Source organism: Bos grunniens, chromosome 6, assembly GCF_055505025.1.
Source record: "Bos grunniens cultivar Pamir isolate PY7600 chromosome 6, Bosgru_T2T1.0, whole genome shotgun sequence".
Taxonomy (NCBI): Eukaryota; Metazoa; Chordata; class Mammalia; order Artiodactyla; family Bovidae; genus Bos; species Bos grunniens.
Window position 1 is genome coordinate 84,325,475 of NC_141170.1, and position 20,493 is coordinate 84,345,967.

The window sequence follows — 20,493 nt, forward strand, 5'->3', positions numbered from 1 at the left end:
AAACCAGAAACCTGGATTGGACAAAATTGTCATTTGTAAGAACCATTAGATTTAAAGCGACAGTGTCACAAAGTCAAAAAGAAAAGAAAAAAACAACTGAAAGAAGAGGAATTTAAAAGTGCTGTAAGTATCATTTCTTTCCTATTATTATTATTATTATTCCTGTTCCCCTCAATATTTTGGCCATTTTTCAGCTTGTAATAAGAAAACAAGTTCCTGGTATTTAAAGGCCACATTAATCCCCCCTCTCTTTTTTTCATACTAGAAAACGTTTCTATGAACTCATCATGCAGTGGAGATTAATTCAGAATTTTTGATTTCTACTATTATTTTGAAGCCCCAGATAGCTGGTGTGTGTTTAATTGATCCTCGTGTTCTGTAATGTGAACGTATATGTGATTTGTATAATGAGAGAGAAAATAAGAGGTAAAGGAGTTCCTGTATTTTGCATATCATTTGTTTTCAATAATGTTGCTGTCATTTTACCTGGATATGGTGTTAGAGCATGGAGAAATGTAGGTTTGAAATAAGAGGAATTAACAAACCAAAAAAGAAAGCAAACAAATAAATTAGTACATAAACTTTTCTTTTTAATAAAATGTGAGGAAATATATTGGAGGATATATGTTATATGACTTGAAAAATCAGAGTAGTCATAGGAAATCTATTGTGGCCCTATGTTGTTTCAGGGTTTTATGACTTTGTAAGTAAAATATGTATAGTGACAATAATTGGGAAACAAACGAAAATAATATTAAATTCTCCCTAAAGGCAAACAAAAATTAAAATCTTGTCAGTAGTAGAATTTGGCAAATAAGAAGAAAATATATTTCTAGCTATATGATGATGATTTCACTACATGTACAAATATCAAATCATTATGTTATATACCTGAAACTAATATAGTGTTATATGTCAGTTATATCACAATTAAAAAATAGAGCCCATGAATGTATTTTATAACTTTATGAAGGGTTTCTACTTATTTTTTCTATTTTAATAGTGAAAATAATTTTTCTTCGTTGTTTTGTTAGTCACACAGCCATGTCCAACTCTGCATCCTCATAGACTGTAGCTCACCAGGCTCCTCTGTCCAGGGAATTTTCTAGACAAGAATACTGGCGTGCATAGCCATCCCCTTCTCCAGGAGATCTTCCCAACCCAGGGTTCAAACCTGGGTCTCCTGCATAGGGAAATTCTTTACCATATGAACCACCAGAGAAAGCTTTATACAAAAAGAAATCAAAGGTTAAATATTGAGGAGGAGTTTATTCCTTTGTATCTTTTCTGACCTTCCTAAAGGTTCATTTTTAAATCATTTTATTCTTAATGGTGATGATAAGTGCATTTGATATTCATAGAAATTTCACTCCGAAAAGATTTCATGATTATATAATGTTGGCCAAGCAGCTGGTTATTGCATACTTAAATTTATGGTCTTTAGCATAAAAATCCTGCTGCTACTGCTACTGCTGCTAGTCGCTTCAGTTGTGTCTGACTCTGTGTGACCCTGTAGACGGCAGCCAACCAGGCTCCGCCGTCCCTGGGATTCTCCAGGCAAGAACACTGGAGTGGGTTGCCATTTCCTTCTCCAAAGCATGAAAGTGAAAAGTGAAAGTGAAGTCGCTCAGTCATGTCCAACTCTTCGCAACCCCATGGACTGCAGCCCACCAGGCTCCTCTGTCCATGGGATTTTCCAGGCAAGAGTATTGGAGTGGGGTGCCATTGCCTTCTCTGATAAAAATCCTAGATCCTGTTAATTAATGATATTAATATCTGTTGATATAAAGTGAGACCAGGCTAATCCAGGGATCATAAACACTGTCAAATTTAGAGGGCTATGTTTTATCAGGTAAATTGTGTCCATTGACTTAAGAATAGTTGCTTTTCATTTGTCTTCTCTCTTTGGTTTTTCTTTGCACTGTTGATAACAACCAGTTGCCCTTTTGATATAGTTTAATACTTTCTATGACAGTTGAGCAACTAATCTGTCTGCTCACAATGCGAAAACATCAATGGGAAATATTGCTCTAAATATGAATTTGGAAGATACAGATGTTTCAGAAATATAAGATATATACCTACTTGACATATATTTTTGAGCTTTGGTGTGGTATTGATCAGAAAAATATTGAAAATCTATTTTAAAAAATAGCCTAGCAAATGGAAAAAATACAATTAAGACTATCTTTTTCTAAATGTATCCTTGGCCCTTTTAAGTGGTATATGAGTAGTCTACAGTAGTATTTTTAAGCTATATATTCATGCAAGGTAATACCTCTCTAATTTACCCAAGCTTAATTTTTAAAAAATATTCTCAAGTTAAATAGCTGTATAGAAATAAATTCCAATTTAACAAATTTGTTAACTTTCAGTTGACTGATATAATTAATAATAGTAGCTAATTGAAGAATAATCATGTATTTATCTTACAGCAAATTTCTTAGGTGTGATTAACCAATCTTAGGCATAGAATCTACCATATATGTTAAGCACAATATTTCATAACATATAAAAGTTTAAAAATATGACATTTTAAAAGCTGAAGATGAATAATTTTAGAGTTTTTAAAAGTATGTTTTCTCTAGCATAGTACTTCACACATCAGAGGAGCTAAATGAATACTTTGTTAAAATTATCTGAATTATTTGATTTTTGGATGTATATAATAGTAGTCCTCATCATTTTTTATCCTTAAACGCTGTACTGCTGCTGCTGCTGTTATGTCACTTCAGTCGTGTCTGACTCTGTGTGACCCCATAGATGGTAGCCCACCAGGCTCCTCCATCTATGGGATTTTCAGGCAAGAGTACTGGAGTGGGGTGCCATTGCCTTCTCCAAACCCTGTACAGTATTAGCTAATGAATTTTTTTTTTTAAGTAAATAATTTTCATCCTAAAATTTTCTTTCTATAGTTTTTAAATTAAAATGTAATTGCCTCTAGGAAATAAAACCTATATATAGCTTACAAGTTTATAATTTTATTGCTTTATACAATTGTCTTCCATTGTTCTGTGAATACAATACATTTTAGTATGAGACCTAACACATTTAGAATTATATAAAAATTTTTGTGCTGAAACATTGCAGAATATATATTTAAATGCTTGTTCACTATGAGATTAGTGTTGTGAAAGCAGCAGTGTTTATTCTTTTTTTCCTAACTGTGTTATCCTGGAGCTTTGAATATAATTGGGAAAAAATAACTCATATTGTTTTCGAAAGTAGATTTGTATTTTAAGATTTTCACAGATCTGTTTTCTCAATTCTCAATTTGATATATATTAAAATGATGTATTAATATAGTTTCTCTTTACTATGAAAGGAATTTTTGGTCTTAAAATCATATCTAAATAATATTAGTTCCTGTTAATGCAAATGTACTGCAGTTTATTTTGAAGGAAGCATCTCATAATTTGATACATTCTTGTAACAGCCATGTTTCTCTGTGTTGATAACTAGAAAAAATGTGAAGATTGTTTTTGAAAGTTTCTGATTTGGTACTGATTTAAAACTGGTTTTTCTGTGTATAAAATTCTACATTATTATGGACCTGCTTATATCATGATATAGAGTACATTCTAGTTTCAATAAATATATAAGATGCATTCCAAAATTTTTGCAGTGTAGTATGTTCAATCTGGCTTTCCTGGTGCATCTGTGGTAATCAATCTGCCTGCCAGTTCAGGAGAAGCAGGTTTGATCCTTTGGTTGGGAAGATTCCCTGGAGAAGGAAATGACAACCCACCCCAGTATTCTTGCTTGGGAAATTCCATGAACAGAGGGGCTGGCGGGCTACAGTCCATGAGATGTTGTTTAGCGACTAAACAACAACTGTGCTGTGTGCTTAGTTGCTCAGTCTGCAGTCATGGAATTAAAAGATGCTTTCTCCTTGGCAGAAAAGCTATGACCAACCTAGACAGCATTTTAAAAAGCAGAGACATTACTTTGCTGACTAAGGTTCATCTAGTCAAAGCTATGGTTTTTCCAGTAGTCATGTATGGATGTGAGAATTGGACCATAAAGAAAGCTGAGTGCCAAAGAATTGATGCTTTTTATCTGTGGTGTTGGAGAAGACTCTTGAGAATCCCTTGGACTGCAAGGAGATCAAACCACTCTATCCTAAAGGCAATCAGTCCTGAATATTCATTGAAAGGACTGATGCTAAAGCTGAAATTCCAATACTTCAGCTATTTGATGCGAAGATGTGAAGAACTGACTCGTTGAAAAAGACCCTGATGCTGGTAAAGATTGAAGTCAGGAGGAGAAGGGGACGACAGAGAATGAGATGGTTGGGTGGCATCACCGACTCAATGGACATGAGTTTGAGCAAGATCTGGGAGTTGGTGATGGACAGGGAAGCCTGGCATGCTTCAGTCCATGGGGTTACAAAGAGTCAGACACAATTGAGCAACTGAACTGAACTGTAGCCCACCAGGCTGCTCTGTCCATCAAAATCTCCAGGCACGAATACTGGGGTGGATTTCCATTCCCTTTTCCGGGGGAATCTTCCTAACCCAGGGATCGAACCCAGGTCGTTGCATTGGTTGTGGATTCTTTACCATCTTAGTTATCAGGGAAGCCCGAACAACAACAGTGTTCAATTTAAACTATACTGCTGCTGCTGCTAAGTTGCTTCAGTCATGTTGGACTCTGTGCGACCCCATAGACGGCAGCCCACCAGGCTCCTCTGTCCCTGGGATTCTCCAGGCAAGAACACTGGAGTGGGTTGCCATTTCCTTCTCCAATGCATGAAAATGAAAAGTGAAAGTGAAAGTGAAGTTGTTCGGTCATGTCTGACTCTTTGCAACCCCATGGACTGTAGCTTACCAGGCTCTTCCATCCATGGGATTTTCCAGGCAAGAGTACTGGAGTGGGTTGCCATTTCCTTCTCTGTTAAACTATACAGCAATCATCTAATATTGACTAAAATGGTAAATTAAAATGCAATGATGGCAACTGTTGTTTTCTGATTTTTTTTTTTTTGCACTAGGCATAGTTATAGACATTTTTAAAATTCATCCTATAATTCCCCAGGGGTAGATGCTGTTGTCATGTCAGAGCACGATGAAGTGAAATGTAATTCCCACAAATTATTAAACTTCTCTGAGTCTCAGTTCTCTAAAATGGTGACAAAGAAGTTCGTGCAAATGCTAAACTCTCAAAAATTACTTGTTGAGAAACTCCAATTAGTGCACCTTAACCTTTCTTAACCTTCTGGGTGGGATAGCTTTCCATCTCTGCTTCCACACCATTTTGATCTTGTCTCTATAGCACCTCTTAAACTTGTCATGTAGTTTCACTTCCATGTCTCTTTTAGTAACAGAGGGCTGTTTATCCAGCTTTTACCCTCTGTACCTTGCTCAGACCTATCACAAGCAGTTGCTTAGTAAATGTTTGTTTAATTAGTGCCTGAGTACATAAAGCAAATTACTAAACTTTCTAGTCTGCTTTATGAGTCTGTACATTATCTGTACTTAGAAAGATTATTCCTAAAAAGATAGCATCAGCTAAAACAATCCAGTGACCTTCAGAACATGTCATTTATCAGACTATTATTTTAGTAAGTTGTTTTATGATTATAAGAAAGTTTAGAAAATATTTTTTCATGTCATAAATGAAATTCCAGTGAAAGAATATAAGTAAAATTAAAATTACTTTGTGTTTTTTGAGCTTTATTAAGTACCCTTGTACTTGGCTTACATTTCACCCCACATATGTTTATTCATGTAAATTAAATATTTCTCTGTATTTAAATATGAACTTTGAAAAATAACAGTCATTGTAAAATTCCCTATATATTTATATTCTGTATTTCACTCAAGTTGCCTCTTGTTTTGGACATTGGATATTTTTTTGTAGCTTGTTACCAATGACTTGATTCTAGTCTTAACAGGTAGATGGATTGGTTTGTTGATACTTTCTTTTTCCAATTCTTGTCTCTTGAATGAAATCTTTAAGTAATTGTGATTTTACTGCCTCTATTTTATGCACAATTTTGACATTTAACAAGGAAAATGGAAGAATTAAATGAAGCATGAAGGAATGTGAATTTGTTCATAGAAATAAAATCTAAGCATGAAAGAACAGTTTGGTTTTGTTCTTTACACTGATTGCTGTTTGCTAAAATGGTGGTGATTACCTCTTGCCTGTATCCCAAAGCAATAAAAGCATAATGGCTGAGAAGAAACTGGAAAAAAAAAAAAAATTGTAAGTTGTACCATTGTTCTTTACCTCATTTTGTCCCTTAAAAATGAAATAAGTAAATAAATAAAAGATATAAATGGAAGAAAAGAGCAAATAATCAAGAATAATAAAGAACTTTATATTGTACAAACATCATTTGAAGAAAAATCTTCATCTATCAAATTTAAAACTGTGATTGTTACTCTCTGAGATTTTTAGTTTGCTGAAATTGATACATATTTCTATTTCCCAAATATAGAAAAGGAGAAAGATAAAAGACATATTTCTATGTATATCCATTACTATCTTTTGCTAGTGGAAGTAGGACTGTTCCCCCGTCTGGACACTTCTGTTCGGAGCCTCTCACTGTGAAAGCCAGAAACTAATGTAAATTAGTAACGTAATTTTCGATGATTAGTTGCGATTACCTTTGCCTCCACAGAAAACCTACTTTTATAATAAAATTTCCATTTTCTGAAACAAACATTTGGCAACTCATTGAGAAAAGAGATAGCAAATTTTATTTAACATAGATATAAGGTAACATTCTTCAGTGTGTGCTGTCCTGTGCTAAATTCGCTTCACCCATGTCTGACTGTGTGCGACTCTGTGAACTCTAGCCTTCCAGGCTCCTCTGTCCATAGGATTCTCCAAATAAGAGTACTGAGGATACAATACAAGAATTCTCCAGACAAGAATCTTCTCTAAACAGGGATCAAATCCATGTCTCTTATGTCTCCAGCATTGGCACGTGGGTTCTTTACCACTAGTGTCTCCTGGGAAGCCGAATATTCTCAGAATAAACATAAAAAGAACCCTGAAAATAGTGAAATAAATGTAATAGACAATATAATGGATGTAGATAGAAACAAATTAGGGATTATATAGTAATTAACATGTGAATTTGATTTCATTTTATATTGATGTTTAATAAAATTAATTGATTATTAAATTTTGGACTGGGTGGCTAGGAGAAGAATTTTTAGGATTTATGGAAAATTTATTATAGTGGAAAACACTGAAATTGCTTCTCAAGAAAAAGCAATTGTACTAGGAAATGGAAAGGACAAGCCATGAGTAGAATAATATATCCAGGAATTAACTGACAATATCTCATAAAGGAGGAATATGATTTGATCTGTCTGTCGAAACTATGTAGTGTCTCTGCCTTATAGACCTGTACCTTATGTTATTCAGTAATCTTGTTTATTAAATTAAAGCCATCTGAATTTTTTTTTTTAATCAGACCTCACACACTGTTTTATTTTTTTGATTCTGGATGAATCTCACTGTGGCATCTTGCTCATATTAGCTTCCTTCCCCTTAAATTTGGAATCGTTTATATTGTTTTCTCTGCATAGAAAAGCTCTGCACTTTCTCTGCAATCATTCCTTGGACCTGCCCTCATTCAAGAAAGGAGCATATGGTAAACATTTCCTTACATTCTCCTATTGAAAATTACCTATTTTAAAGCTTCAATATATTGGTGAAACATCTAGGGGATGTTGACTGGATATTATTGTCAATTAGTTTCACTAAAGTAATAGTGAAGTAATAGATTCACTAAAGTGATAGTGAAGTAACAGTTTCACTAAAGCTGTCAGGGAAGACCCAAGAATATTGGAATGGGTTGCCATTTCCTTCTCCAAGGGAACTTCTGGACCCAGGCTTCCCTGATTGCTCAGTTGGTAAAGAATCACCTGCAATACAGGAGACCCCAGTTCCATTCCTGGGTCAGGAAGATCCCCTGGAGAAGGGATAGGCTAACAGTTCCAGTATTCTGGGGCTTCCCTTCTGGCTCAGCTGGTAAAGAATCCACCTGCAATGCGGGAGACCTGGGCTCAATCCCTGGGTTGGGAAGATCCCCTGAAGAAGGGAAAGCTACCCACACCAGTAATCTGGTCTGGAGAATTTCATGAACTGTATAGTCCATGGGGTTTCAAAGAGTCGGACACGACTGAGCGACTTTCACTTTCAAAGTAATAGATATAAAGGAGAAAATTTTGTACTCATTTGATAGGTAGCTGATTATAATTATAACTAATGTTCTTATACGTTTAAAATGGGCCTCCCCAGTGGCTAAGCAAAAAGAATCTGCCTTCAATGCAGGAGCTGCAGAATATGCAGGTTCAATCCCTGGATTGGAAAGATCCCCTAGAGAAGGGCATGGCAACCCACTCCAGTATTCTTGCCTGGAGAAGCCCATGGAGAGAGGACCCTGGTAGACTATAGTCCATAGGGTCGCAAAGAGTTGGGCAGGACTGAAGCGACTTAACACACGCAAGTTTAAAACACAGACCTAATTTTAACATAATTATCATTTATGCTCATTGACTACAGAAATAGCTTTATCTTTGCAATCGATTATCTCCTGTCAGATACTGTAAGTAATTTCTAAGTATATGCTTTCTTAAAATTTACTAAACAGTCTTATTAAAATAATATAGCATATATTGAGTTAATGTGTTGCTTTTTAAGAAAGTTTGCATTTTAAAATATCTTGTTATATATGTGTTGTATGTGCATATGTGTATGGTATATGTATATATACATATATGAGTATGTACATATGTGTGTGTGTGTGTATTCAGTAAATTGAAAGATCAAGCCTCTGCTAGGAATCCCAGTTGTAGTAGTTTGAGAGTCATACAGACTTCTCTGATGGCTCAGACAGTAAAGAATCTGCTTGCAATGTGGGTGACCTGGGTTCAGTCCCTGGGTGGGGAAGATCCCCAGGAGAATGAAATGGCAACCCACTCCAGTATTCTTGCCTGGAAAAGCTCATGGACAGAGGAGCCTGGTGGGCTACTGTCCATGGGGTCACAAAGAATCAGATATGACTGAGCAACTAGTGCTTTCTAACACTTTGAAAGTTATACATTTTTTCGGTTGCATGTTTGCATATATGTATGTACGTGATTGTATCAGTACATACATGTGTTTGAAAGACATGTAATAATGATTCACTTTTGTAATAGCATGAAACAACTGATTATTTCCTCTAGTATCTAAACAAAAGGCTAGTCTTTACTGCATAGTGTTCTGAGATTTAAATATATGAAAGTCAGAGATTGTTCTCTTAATAATATTCCAGGAGAATTTAAGGCTTTACAACACCTAGGTGGAGGAATAGATATCAAATATAACCAGAATAATGCATTATTATATATCCTTACAAAGAACTGTCTGAAGTTTGCCAAGTCATTCACTGGTTATAAGTGAGACATGAGAGCTCTGATGAGTAGAACCAAGGATTTAATTATCGTTTTCCCTAACTGCAACTGTAACCTTTTTTTTTTTTTAATTGTTATAACTATGTGTAACTTGATTAACCTCAAGTCAAGCACCATCTTTAACCTGGAAGGGTAAACCTTTGATTAAGAACAATTTTAGAGATTAACCTTTTCATCTGTCTCTTCCTGGCTATTGATTTCTTTATGATTGTACAACATTATCACCGTGATTACATCCTGATTGTTTTTCTCATTTATTAGTTCCAGTTCTATCCTAATTTATATCAAAATGCTGGCTAGAGATTTGATGGAGTCAGTTATGGACCATTATTATGGGCACCTGGGTGGGCTAGCCTAACACTGATTATCACACTCAAATATTTAAAACATTTGCTTTGTAGAATTAAGTGTTAATGTTATGACTATTAATGTGTACACTGAATAGGGAAACAGTTTTATCTTAGTAATTTTATTGCCTTCTCAAAAATTATAACTAAATTTTTATGGAGATTAAATCAGTATCTCAGTATCCTAGAGATTAAATCTGTATCTAAAGGCAATTAATGCCTGCATCTGCAGTAATGTCAGATTTTCATGGCTTATTAATCTCACAGTATGCTAGTATTTAAACATTCCTCCTTTAGATATGCTCATTCACATTGGAACATAATATGTGATGTTGAAGGAGTTTTTAAAGGGCATATGCAGGGAAAAATAAACAAAAGGGAATAGATACGCCCTAGAATACACAGTAATTTATTTCATTACCAATAATATCATACATTTTACAACTTTGTACTTACTCTATCCTCTTAGGTATTTATTGCTGTTTAGCCTTTACTGAAATGAGATTGAGATCAATGAAAGCATTAACTGGTTTCTAAATAGTTAAAATATATGAAAGTATTTTGTACTATAGTTTACATTTTAAAATCTATTTATAATAAAAAAAAAAAAGCCAGTTCTTCCATTTCTCCCACTGCACATTCTACCTCTGACAACCACCAATCCATTTTTTGTATCTTCTTTTTTTCAGATTGCACATACAAGAGGGAGTAGTATTTGTCTCTTACTGTCTGACTTTGCTTCACTAACATAATGCCTTGGTGGTCCATGCATGTTTTCCCAAATGATGAGATTTCATTCTCTATATTACTTAATGACATTTCATGGTATGTATGTGTATGTATACATGTACCATATTTTATATATGTGTATATATTGCATTTTCTTACTGATTCATCCACTGATGGACACTTAGGTTGTTTCTATATCTTGGCTCTTTTGAATAATTCTGCAGTGAATATGGGAGTGCATATATCTTTTTAAATTAGTGTTTTTATTTTCTTTGGATAAATATCCCAAAGTGGAATTGCTGGATTATATGGTAGCTCCATTTTTAATTTTTGAGGAATCTACATATTGTTTTCCATAGTGGCTGCACCAGTTTACTTTTTACCAACAGTTCATGCGGGTTCCCTTTTTCTGCATCCTCACCAACATTTGTCATTTCTTGTCTTTTTGGTAATAGACATTCTCACAGGGTGAGGTGATACATCATTGTAGTTTTGCATTTCCCTGATGACTAATGATGTTAAGCTTCTTTTCATGTATTTGTTTGCCATCTGTAGGTCTTCTTTGACAAAAAAGTCTATTCAGATTTTCTGCCCATTCTTTAATCAATCTGTTTGTTTGTTTTTGTTACTGAGTTGTATTGTATTATATGTTTTGGATATTAACCTTTTATCAGATATAAAACTTGCAAATACTTTCTTCCAGTCAGTAGATCGCCTTTTCATTTTATTACTGGTTTCATTTGTTTTTCAGAAGGTTTTTAGTCTGATGTAATCTATTTATTTTTGCTTTTATTCCTTTGGTTGTCCTCAAAGAAATGAAGAAGGAACAACAAAGAGACTGGGGAGGAGTAGCCAATGAGAGAGAAGTAAAACCAGGACAGTGATATTCTAGAAGTGAAGCAGGAAAGTGTTTCTGGCGTGATAGAATATAGGATACCTCAGAGATACTGCAGATTCAGTTCCAGACCACAGTAATAAAGCAAATATTGCAATAGAGGGTACCACACAATTTTTTTTTGATTTCCCAGTACATATAAATGTTATCTTTACACTGTACTGTAGTCTATTGTATGCAATGGTGTTATGCCTTAAAAAAAAAATCAAGACACATACCTTAATTAAAGATGCTTTATTACTGATAAATGCTAACCATCATTTACTGTAGTGTATTGTATGCAATGGTGTTATGCCTTAAAAAAATAAATCAAGACACATACCTTAATTAAAGATGCTTTGTTACCGATAAATGCTAACCATCATTTACCAAGGGTTGCCACAAACATTTAATTTATAAAAATGCAATATCTGATGAGCACTATAAAGTAAAACACAATAAAATGAGGTCTGTCTGCAGTGAACTCTGTCAAATGTTGCTGAAAGGTGGAGTAAGATAAAGATGGAAGTCATTAGTAACTTTAACAAGAGCAATTTCAGTGATGTGGTGAAGATTGATGTGCTATTAGAATGAGCTCAGAGAGAATGGACCAAGAGGAATTGGAATTTGTGAGTGTAAGAAACTCTTTCAACCTGTTCCTTGTAAAGCAGAATAGAAAAATAGAACGGTAGATTGAGGGAGAATTGGGGTAAATAGATTTTTCTAAGCATGGGAGATTATAGCAGCCTTTTTGGATGATGCTGCAAGTAATAAAATGAAAAGAGAAAAAGTGATGATATGAGAGAGAGAAAGAAAATAATTAGAGAATTCTTTGAATAGGATAATGGGAAAGGAATCTGTTCACTGATGGAGGAGATGATCTAACATGAAAAAGCCCACAGTTTATCCTTTGGACAAAGAGGAAAGCAAATAAGTGGGAACATATACTAATAGTGTAAATATTTGTGGAAGATTTTTTGTTGTTTGCTTGTTTTATTTTCTCAGTGAAATGGGAAGCAAGATTATCGTCTTGAGAGTGAGGATGACCTAGAAAGTATTGAAGGTTAGAAAAGAAAGAAGAAACGAATGCAGTGATCTAGGTTAGGGTCTGCAAATAAGAGAATATACAAATTTTCCACTGGGTATGTGGTCACAGAACATTTTTCAGAATTAACTTTCAATATCCTCTAAAAGTCACCTGCCTGACAGAGGAGCTGCTATATAGGCACTTCCTTCTCATCTCTTCTGCTTAAGCCTCTGCTGCTTAACTCCCACACCTTCTGGATTCACTGTGGTGCATTGGCCCTGGGTGACTAAAAACAAAACTTTTAATATTCTCATTTGAGTGTTAAAAATGAATAACTCTAACATCTAAATAGCAATCCCTTTTGCAAATCAAATGGTTTCCAAGTTATTTATTTTTTTTTTAATAAAAATTGAAAAAGGACCTAATCAGTTTAAAAACTGTTAGGTAATTAGTCCAAGTGGCACAGTGGTAAAGAATCCACCTAACTATGCAGGGGACTCAAGAGACACAGGTTTGATCCCTGGGTCAGGAAGATTCCCCTGGAGTAGGAAATGGCAACTTGCACCAGTATTCTTGCTTGGAAAATTCCATGGGCAGAGGAGCCTGGTAGGCTACCGTCCATTGGATTGCAAAGTCGAACACGACTGAGCACTGAGATAATTTGTAATTGCATTTGTGATATATCATTATGCATTTTTTGGCATTCTTATTAGTTCAATAAGATTCCCTGGTAGTTCAGCTGGTAAAGAATCTACTGCAATGCAGGAGACCCCGGTTTGATTCCTGGGTTGGGAATATCCCCTGGAGAAGGGATAGGCTACCCACTCTAGTATTCTTGGGCTTTCCTGATGACTCAGATGGTAAAGAATCTGCCTGCAATGTGGGAGACCTGGGTTCAATCCCTGGGTTGGAGAGTTCCCTGGAGGAGGGCACGGCAACCCACTCCAGATATTCTTGCCTAGAGAATCCCCATGGACAGAAGAGCCTGGCAGGATACAGTAGTCCATGGGGTCACAAAGAAGTAAACACAACTGAGCAACTAAGCACAGCACAACACACATCAATAAACTAATAGACATTCCTGTAACAAATGTCTTTCCATTCCTATCTACTTATTTATTCTTATATCTATACCAGAGATAGTGAGGAATAAAAATTATATTGACCTCAGCCTAATTTTCGTAATAATATCAATCCATTGATACACATACAAATCAGAAAAAAGGCAAAACTTAAAAATGCCTGTGATATACTCCAACAAAATGACACATTTATACTTGATAATTACTAATCAGGCTTCCCAGGTGGCTCAGTGGTAAGGAATCTAACTCCCAAGCAGGAGAAGAGAGTTCAGTCTCTGGATTGGGAAGATTCCCTGGAGAAGGAAATGGCAACCCACTCCAGTGTACTTGCCTGGGAAATCCCATGGACAGAAGAGCCTGGGGGACTCCTGGAGTCACAAAGAGTCAGACATGACATAGTTACTAAAGAACAACAACAATTACTAATCAAGATTTGTGCTGTATTTATCTATTTTGATTAAGTGTAAATTAATAATTGTAAAAAGTCAGTGTAACACAAGTTAACAATTAAATATTAGTAGTCACAAAAATACTTTGTATATATAAAGCATTTTTTGTTTCGGACAAATGACATATATGTATTATGTATCAGAAATTTTAACTGTTATAATAGAAGTATAAAATTTTATCTTAGAAAATGATAGGGATATAGGATTTTTCAAAACTCTTTCAAAAGTGTCATAAGCAAAGTGGTTTGTGGGTATCTAGTGGAGAGTGTATGCACTAGAGAAAGTTGCCAGGCAAAACGAAAAACTCATTTGTGATTAGAGAGGAGGAATGTGAAGGAAGGTCACTCAGCATGGTGTTAGGTGTTTCTTCCATTTTGTTCAGCTGAATAGATGCCAACGTGGAGTAGAAATAGCACTGTATTTTACCAGTGTTGTTTGGGAAAAGGAATCGAGGATGTGTGCAAAAAAATGATTTGGTGATGAACTGTGGTATTTATGCAGGGTAAAAAGACAGGTGAAAAATACTGATAAAGCTGTTTTTATCAGTGGATGGTCACTCTCTGAAGAGAACAAAAATTATTGAAACCTGGGTATTGACAGATAATGAGTGAAATTTGGAAAGTCTAAAATTACATTATTGGGTAAATTGAATTTACTATTAAAAACAAGGTTCAGGTTTAACTGATTATATTATTTTGTCTTTTTCTCCCCACTAGAACTCAAGATTCATTAGAGCAGGGATCCTTTTTTAATCACCTCTCCTCAACCTGCTGCACTTCTAGTGTCTATAATATTACCTAATAGATGTAGGAAAGCTAAACACTAAATCTTTGTTGAATAGGTGAGTGAAAAGTGCATAATGATACCAAAGAATGACTGAGATCTGATGGATGGAAAGATCGTCTGATTTTAGTTAATATAAAATTTGTTGAAAGTCCTAAATATTTTGATTACATAGAAAATCACACCAGTGATATAATGAACTCAATGTCTCTGCTGCAGTTATATATAAAATTATTAGAAAGACATCAATGTGTGGACTGTTTGTGATATCAAATTAGTAAAAATGAAATAATTCCTGTCTTTTTTTTCCTGTTTTAGTTTTTTTTTTAAATTATTTGTTTTGAAGGGTAATTGCTTTACAGAATTTTGCTATTTTCTGCCAAACCTCAACATGAATCAGCCATAGGTATACATATATCCCCTCTCTTTTGAAACTCCCTCCCATCTCCCTCCCATCCCACCCCTGTAGGTTGATACAGAGCCCCTGTTTGAGTTTTCTTAGCCATATAGCAAATTCCCGTTAACTATCTATTGTACACATGGTAATGTAAGTTTCCATGTTACTCTTTCCATACAGCTCACAAACTCCTCCCCTCTCCCCATGTCCATAAGTCTATTCCCTATGTCTATTTCTCCACTGTTGCCCTGTAAATAAATTCTTCAGTACCATTTTTCTAGATTCCGTATATATGCATTCAGTTCAGTTCAGTTCAGTTGCTCAGTCATGTCCGACTTTTTGCGACACCATGAATCGCAGCATGCCAGGCCTCGCTGTCCATCACCAACTCCCGGAGTTCACTCAAACTTACGTCCATCGAGTCGGTGATGCCATCCAGCCATCTCATCCTCTGTCGTCCCCTTTTCCTCCTGCCCCCAATCCCTCCCAGCATCAGAGTCTTTTCCAATGAGTCAACTCTTCTCATGAGGTGGCCAACGTACTGGAGTTTCAGCTTTAGCATCCTTCCTTCCAAAGAACACCCAGGGCTGATCTCCTTTAGAATGCATTAGAATATGGTATTTATCTTTCTCTTTGACTCACTTCACTCCATATGATAGGTTCTAGGTTCATCAACCTCATCAGAACTGACTCAAATATGTTTCTTCTTATGGCTGAGTAATATTCCATTGTGTATATATACTACAACTTCTTTGTCCATTCATCTGTTGATGGACATCTAGGTTGCTTCCATATTCTATCTATTGTAAACAGTGCTGCGATGAACGATGGGGTACATGTGTCTCTTTCAATTTTGGTTTCCTCAGGGTATATGCCTAGGAGTGGGATTGCTGGGTCATACGGTGATTTTATTTCTAGTTTTTTAAGAAATCTCCATACCATTTTCCATAGTGGTTGTATCAATTTACATTCCCACCAACAGTGCAAGAGTGTTCCCTTTTCTTCATACCCTTTCCAGCATTTATTGTTTGTAGACTTTTTGATGAGGCCCATTCTGACTGGTGTTAGGTGATATCTCATTGAGTTTTGATTTGCATTTCTCTAATAATGAGCAATGTTGAGCATCTTTTTATGTGTTAGCCATCTGTATGTTTTTTTTGTTTTGTTTTGTTTTGGAGAAATGTCTGTTTAGGCCTTTTTCCCACTTTTTGATTGGGTTGTTTGTTTTTCTAGCATTGAGTTGTATGAGCTGCTTGTATATTTTGGAAGTTAATCCTTTGTCAGTCGTTTCATTTGCTATTATTTTCTCCTATTCTGAGTGTTTTCTTTTGACCTTGCTTGTAGTTTCCTGTGCTGTGCAAAAGCTTTTAAGTTTAATCAGGTCCCACTTGTTTACTTTTGTTTTTATTTCTGTTACTCTAGGAGCTGGGTCATAGAGGATCTTGCTTTGATTTATGTCATCGAGTGTTCTGCCTATGTTTTCCTCTAAGAGTTTTATACTTCCTCATCTTACATTTATGTCTTTAGTCCATTTTGAGTTTATCTTTGTGTATGGTGTTAGGAAGTGTTCTAATTTCATTCTTCTACATGTAGCTGTCCAGTTTTCCCAGCACTATTTACTGCAGAGATTGTCTTTGCCCCATTGTATATTCTTGCCTCCTTTGTCAAAAATAAGGTATCCATAGGTGCATGTGTTTATTTCTGGGCTATCTTGTCCCATTGGTCTATATTTCTGTTTTTGTGCCAGTACCGTACTGTCTTGATGACTGTAGCTTTGTAGTATGACCTGCAGTCAGGAGGCTTGATTCCTCCAGCTCCATTCTTCTTTCTTAAGACTACTTTGGTTATTCCAGGTCTTTTGTGTTTCCATATGAATTGTGAAATTTTTGTTCTAGTTCTGTGAAAAATGCCATTGGTAATTTGATAGGGATTGCATTGAATCTGTAGATTCTATTTGGTAGTATATTAATTTTCACAATATTGATTCTTCCTACCCAGGAACATGGAATATCTCTCATTCTTTTTATGTCATTTATGATTTCTTTCACTAGTGTCCAATAATTTTCTCTGTACAGTTCTTTCATCTCTTTAGGTAAGTTTATTCCTAGATATTTAATTATTTTTGTTGCAATGGTGAATGAGATTGATTCCTTAATTGCTCTTTCTGATTTTTCATTGTTAGTATATAGAAATGCAAGTGATTTCTGTGTATTGATTTTGTATCCTGCAACTTTGCTAAATTCACTGATTAGCTCTAGTAATTTTCTGATACTATCTTTCGGGTTTTCTATGTACAGTATCATGTCATCTGCAAACAGTGAGAGTTTTACTTCTTCTTTTCCAATCTGGATTCCTTTTATTTTTTTCTTCTCTGATTGCTGTAGCTAGGACTTCCAGAACTATATTGAATAATAGTCGCGAAAGTGAACATGTTCCTGATCTTAGGAGGAATGCTTTCAGTTTTTCACCATCGAGAATAATGTTTGCTATAGGCTTATCATATATGGCCTTTACTATGTTGAGGTAGGTTCCTTCTATGCCCATTTTTTCAAGAGTTTTAATCATAAGTGTGTGCTGAATTTTGTTAAAGACTTTTTTTGCATCTATTGAGATGATCATATGGCTTTCTTTCAGTTTGTTAAGATGGTGTATCACATTTATTGATTTATGTATATTGAAGAATCCTTGCATCCCTAGAATAAACCCAACTTGATCATGGTGTTTGAGCTTTTTGATGTATTGATGAATTATGTTTGTTAAAATTTTATTGAGGATTTTTTTCATCTATGTTCATCAGGGATATTGGCCTGTTGTTTTCTTTTTTGTGTGTTGTCTTTGTCTGGTTTTGGTATCAGGGTGATGGTGGCCTTGTAAAATGAGTTTGGAAGTGTTCCTTTCTCTGCAATTTTTTAAAAGAACTTTAGAAGGATCGGCATTAGCTCCTCTCTAAATGCTTGATAGAATTCTCCTATGAAGCCATCTGGTCCTGGGCTTTTGTTTTTTGGAAGATTTTTGATCACAGCTTCAATTTCAGTGCTTGTAATTGGGTTGATCATAATTTCTATTTCTTCCTGGGTCAGTCTTGAAAGATTGAACTTTTCTAAGAATTGGTCCATTTCTTCCAGGTTATCTATTTTACTGCCATATAGTTGTTCATAATAGTCTCTAATAATCCTTTGTATTTCTGCATTGTCTGTTGTAACCTCTCCTTTTTCATTTCTAATTTTGTTGATTTGATTCTTCTCTTTTTTTCTTGATGAGTCTGGCTAAGGGTTTGTCAATTTTGTTTATATTTTCAAAAAACCAGCTTTTCATTTTATTAATCTTTACTATTGTTTCTTTCATTTTTTTCATTTATTTCTGTTTGGATCTTTATGATTTCTTTCCTCCTACAAATTTTGGGGGTTTTTTGTTCTTCTTTTTCCAGTTGTTTTAGGTATAACATTAGGCTGTCTTGTTTCTTGAGGTAGGATTGTATTGCTATAAACTTCCCTCTTAGGACTGCTTTTGCTGCATCCCATAAGTTTTGAGTTGTTGTTTTTTCATTGTTATTTGTTTCTAGAAATTGTTTGATTTCCCTTTTGATTTATTCAGTAGCCTCTTGGTTATTTAGAAATGTGTTGTTTAATCTCCATGTGTTTGTGTTTCTTACAGATTTTTCTTGTAATTGATATCAAGTCTCATAGTGTGGTGGTCAGAGAAGATGCTTGATACAATTTCCATTTTCTTAAATTTACTGAAGTTTGATGTGTAACCCAAGATGTGGTCTATCCTGGATACTGTTCCATGTGCACTTGAGAAGAAGGTGTATTCTTCTGCATTTGGATGGAATGTCCTGAAGATATCAATGAGATCCATCTCATTTAATGTATCATTTAAGACCTGTGTTTCCTTATTAATTTTCTGTTGTGATGATCTGTCCATTGGTGTGAATAGGGTGTTAAAATCTTCTACTATTATTGTGTTACTATCAATTTCTTCTTTTATATCTGTTAGTGTTTGTCTTATGTATTGAGGTGCTCCTATGTTGGGTGCATAGATATTTACAATTGTTATGTCTTCCTCTTGGATTGATCCCTGGATCATTATGTAGTGTAGTTCCTTACCTCTTGTAATCTTCTTTATTTTTAGGTCTACTTTGTCTGATATGGGGATTGCAACTCTAGCTTTCTTTTGCTTCCCATTTTCATGGAATATATTTTTTCATTCTCTCACTTTCAGTCCATTAGAGTCTTGAGGTCTGAAGTAGGTTTTTTGTAGACAGCATGTATATAGGTCTTGTTTTTGTATCCATTCAGCCATCTGTGTCTTTCGGTTGGAGCATTTAATCCATTTACATTTAAAGTAGTTATCAATATATATATGTTCCTGTTGCCATTTTCTAATTGTTCCGGGTTGATTTTGTAGGTATTTTTTCTTCTGTTGTATTTCTTGATGATATAAGTCCATTTAACATTTCTTATAAAGCTGGTTTGGTGGTACTGAGTTCTCTTTCCTTTTGCTTGTCTGAAAAGTTTCTTATTTCTCCATCAATTTTGAATGAGATCCTTGCTGGGTACAGTAATCTTGGTTTATATTCTTCCCTTGCAGTACTTTATATATATCCTGCTTTTCTCTTCTGGCCTGCAGAGTTTCTGCTGAAAGATAGCTGTTAAGAGTATGGGGTTTCACTTGTATGTTACTGGTTGCTTCTCCCTTGCTACTTTTAGTATTCTTTCTTTGTGTTTAGTCTTTGTTAGTTTGATTCATGTGTGTCTTGGCGTGTTTCTCCTTGCATTTATCCTCTGTGGAACTCATTGTACCTCTTGGACTTGATTGTTTCCTTTTCCATGTTGGGGAAATTTTCAAGTATAATCCCTTCAAAAATTTTCTCATATCCTTTCTTTTTCTCTTCTTCTTCTGGGACCCTTATAATTCAAAGGGTTGCATTTATAATTCAAAGTTGATGCATTTGATATGGTCCCAGATTTCTCTGTCTTCAGCTCTTTTCATTCCTTTTACTTTATTCTGCTCTTCAGAAGTTATTTCCACCATTTTATCTTCCATCTCACTGATTTGTTCTTCTGCTTCAGATATTCTGCTATTGATTCCTTCTTTAATATTTTTAATTTCAGTAATTGTGTTGTTTCTCTCTGTATGCTTATTCTTTAATCCTTCTGCTGCTGCTAAGTCACTTCAGTGGTGTCTGACTCTGTGCGACCCCATAGACGGCAGCCCACCAGGCTCCCCCGTCCCTGGGGTTCTCCAGGCAAGAACACTGGAGTGGGTTGCCATTGCCTTCTCCAATACATGAAAGTGAAAAGTGAAAGTGAAGTCGCTCAGTTGTGTCTGACTCTTAGCGACCCCATGGACTGCAGCCCACCAGGCTCCTCCACCCGTGGGATTT

At 35.2% G+C, this 20,493-nt stretch overlaps 1 protein-coding gene across 39 annotated transcripts in view; it reads left to right on the forward strand.

Annotated features, from left to right (window-relative positions):
• Window positions 1–20,493, forward strand: part of CCSER1 (coiled-coil serine rich protein 1) — a 1,487,998-nt gene that overhangs the window by 364,017 nt on the left and 1,103,488 nt on the right. The window contains exon 6 of one of the 39 annotated variants that reach the window (XM_086406545.1): window positions 1–20,493. This exon is cut by the window's right edge and continues 51,458 nt beyond it. The exons of the other annotated variants lie outside the window; for them this stretch is intronic. Coding sequence (XP_086262671.1) covers window positions 1–49 — 49 coding nt within the window. The 3' untranslated portion in view covers window positions 50–20,493. 39 annotated transcript variants of the gene reach the window in all.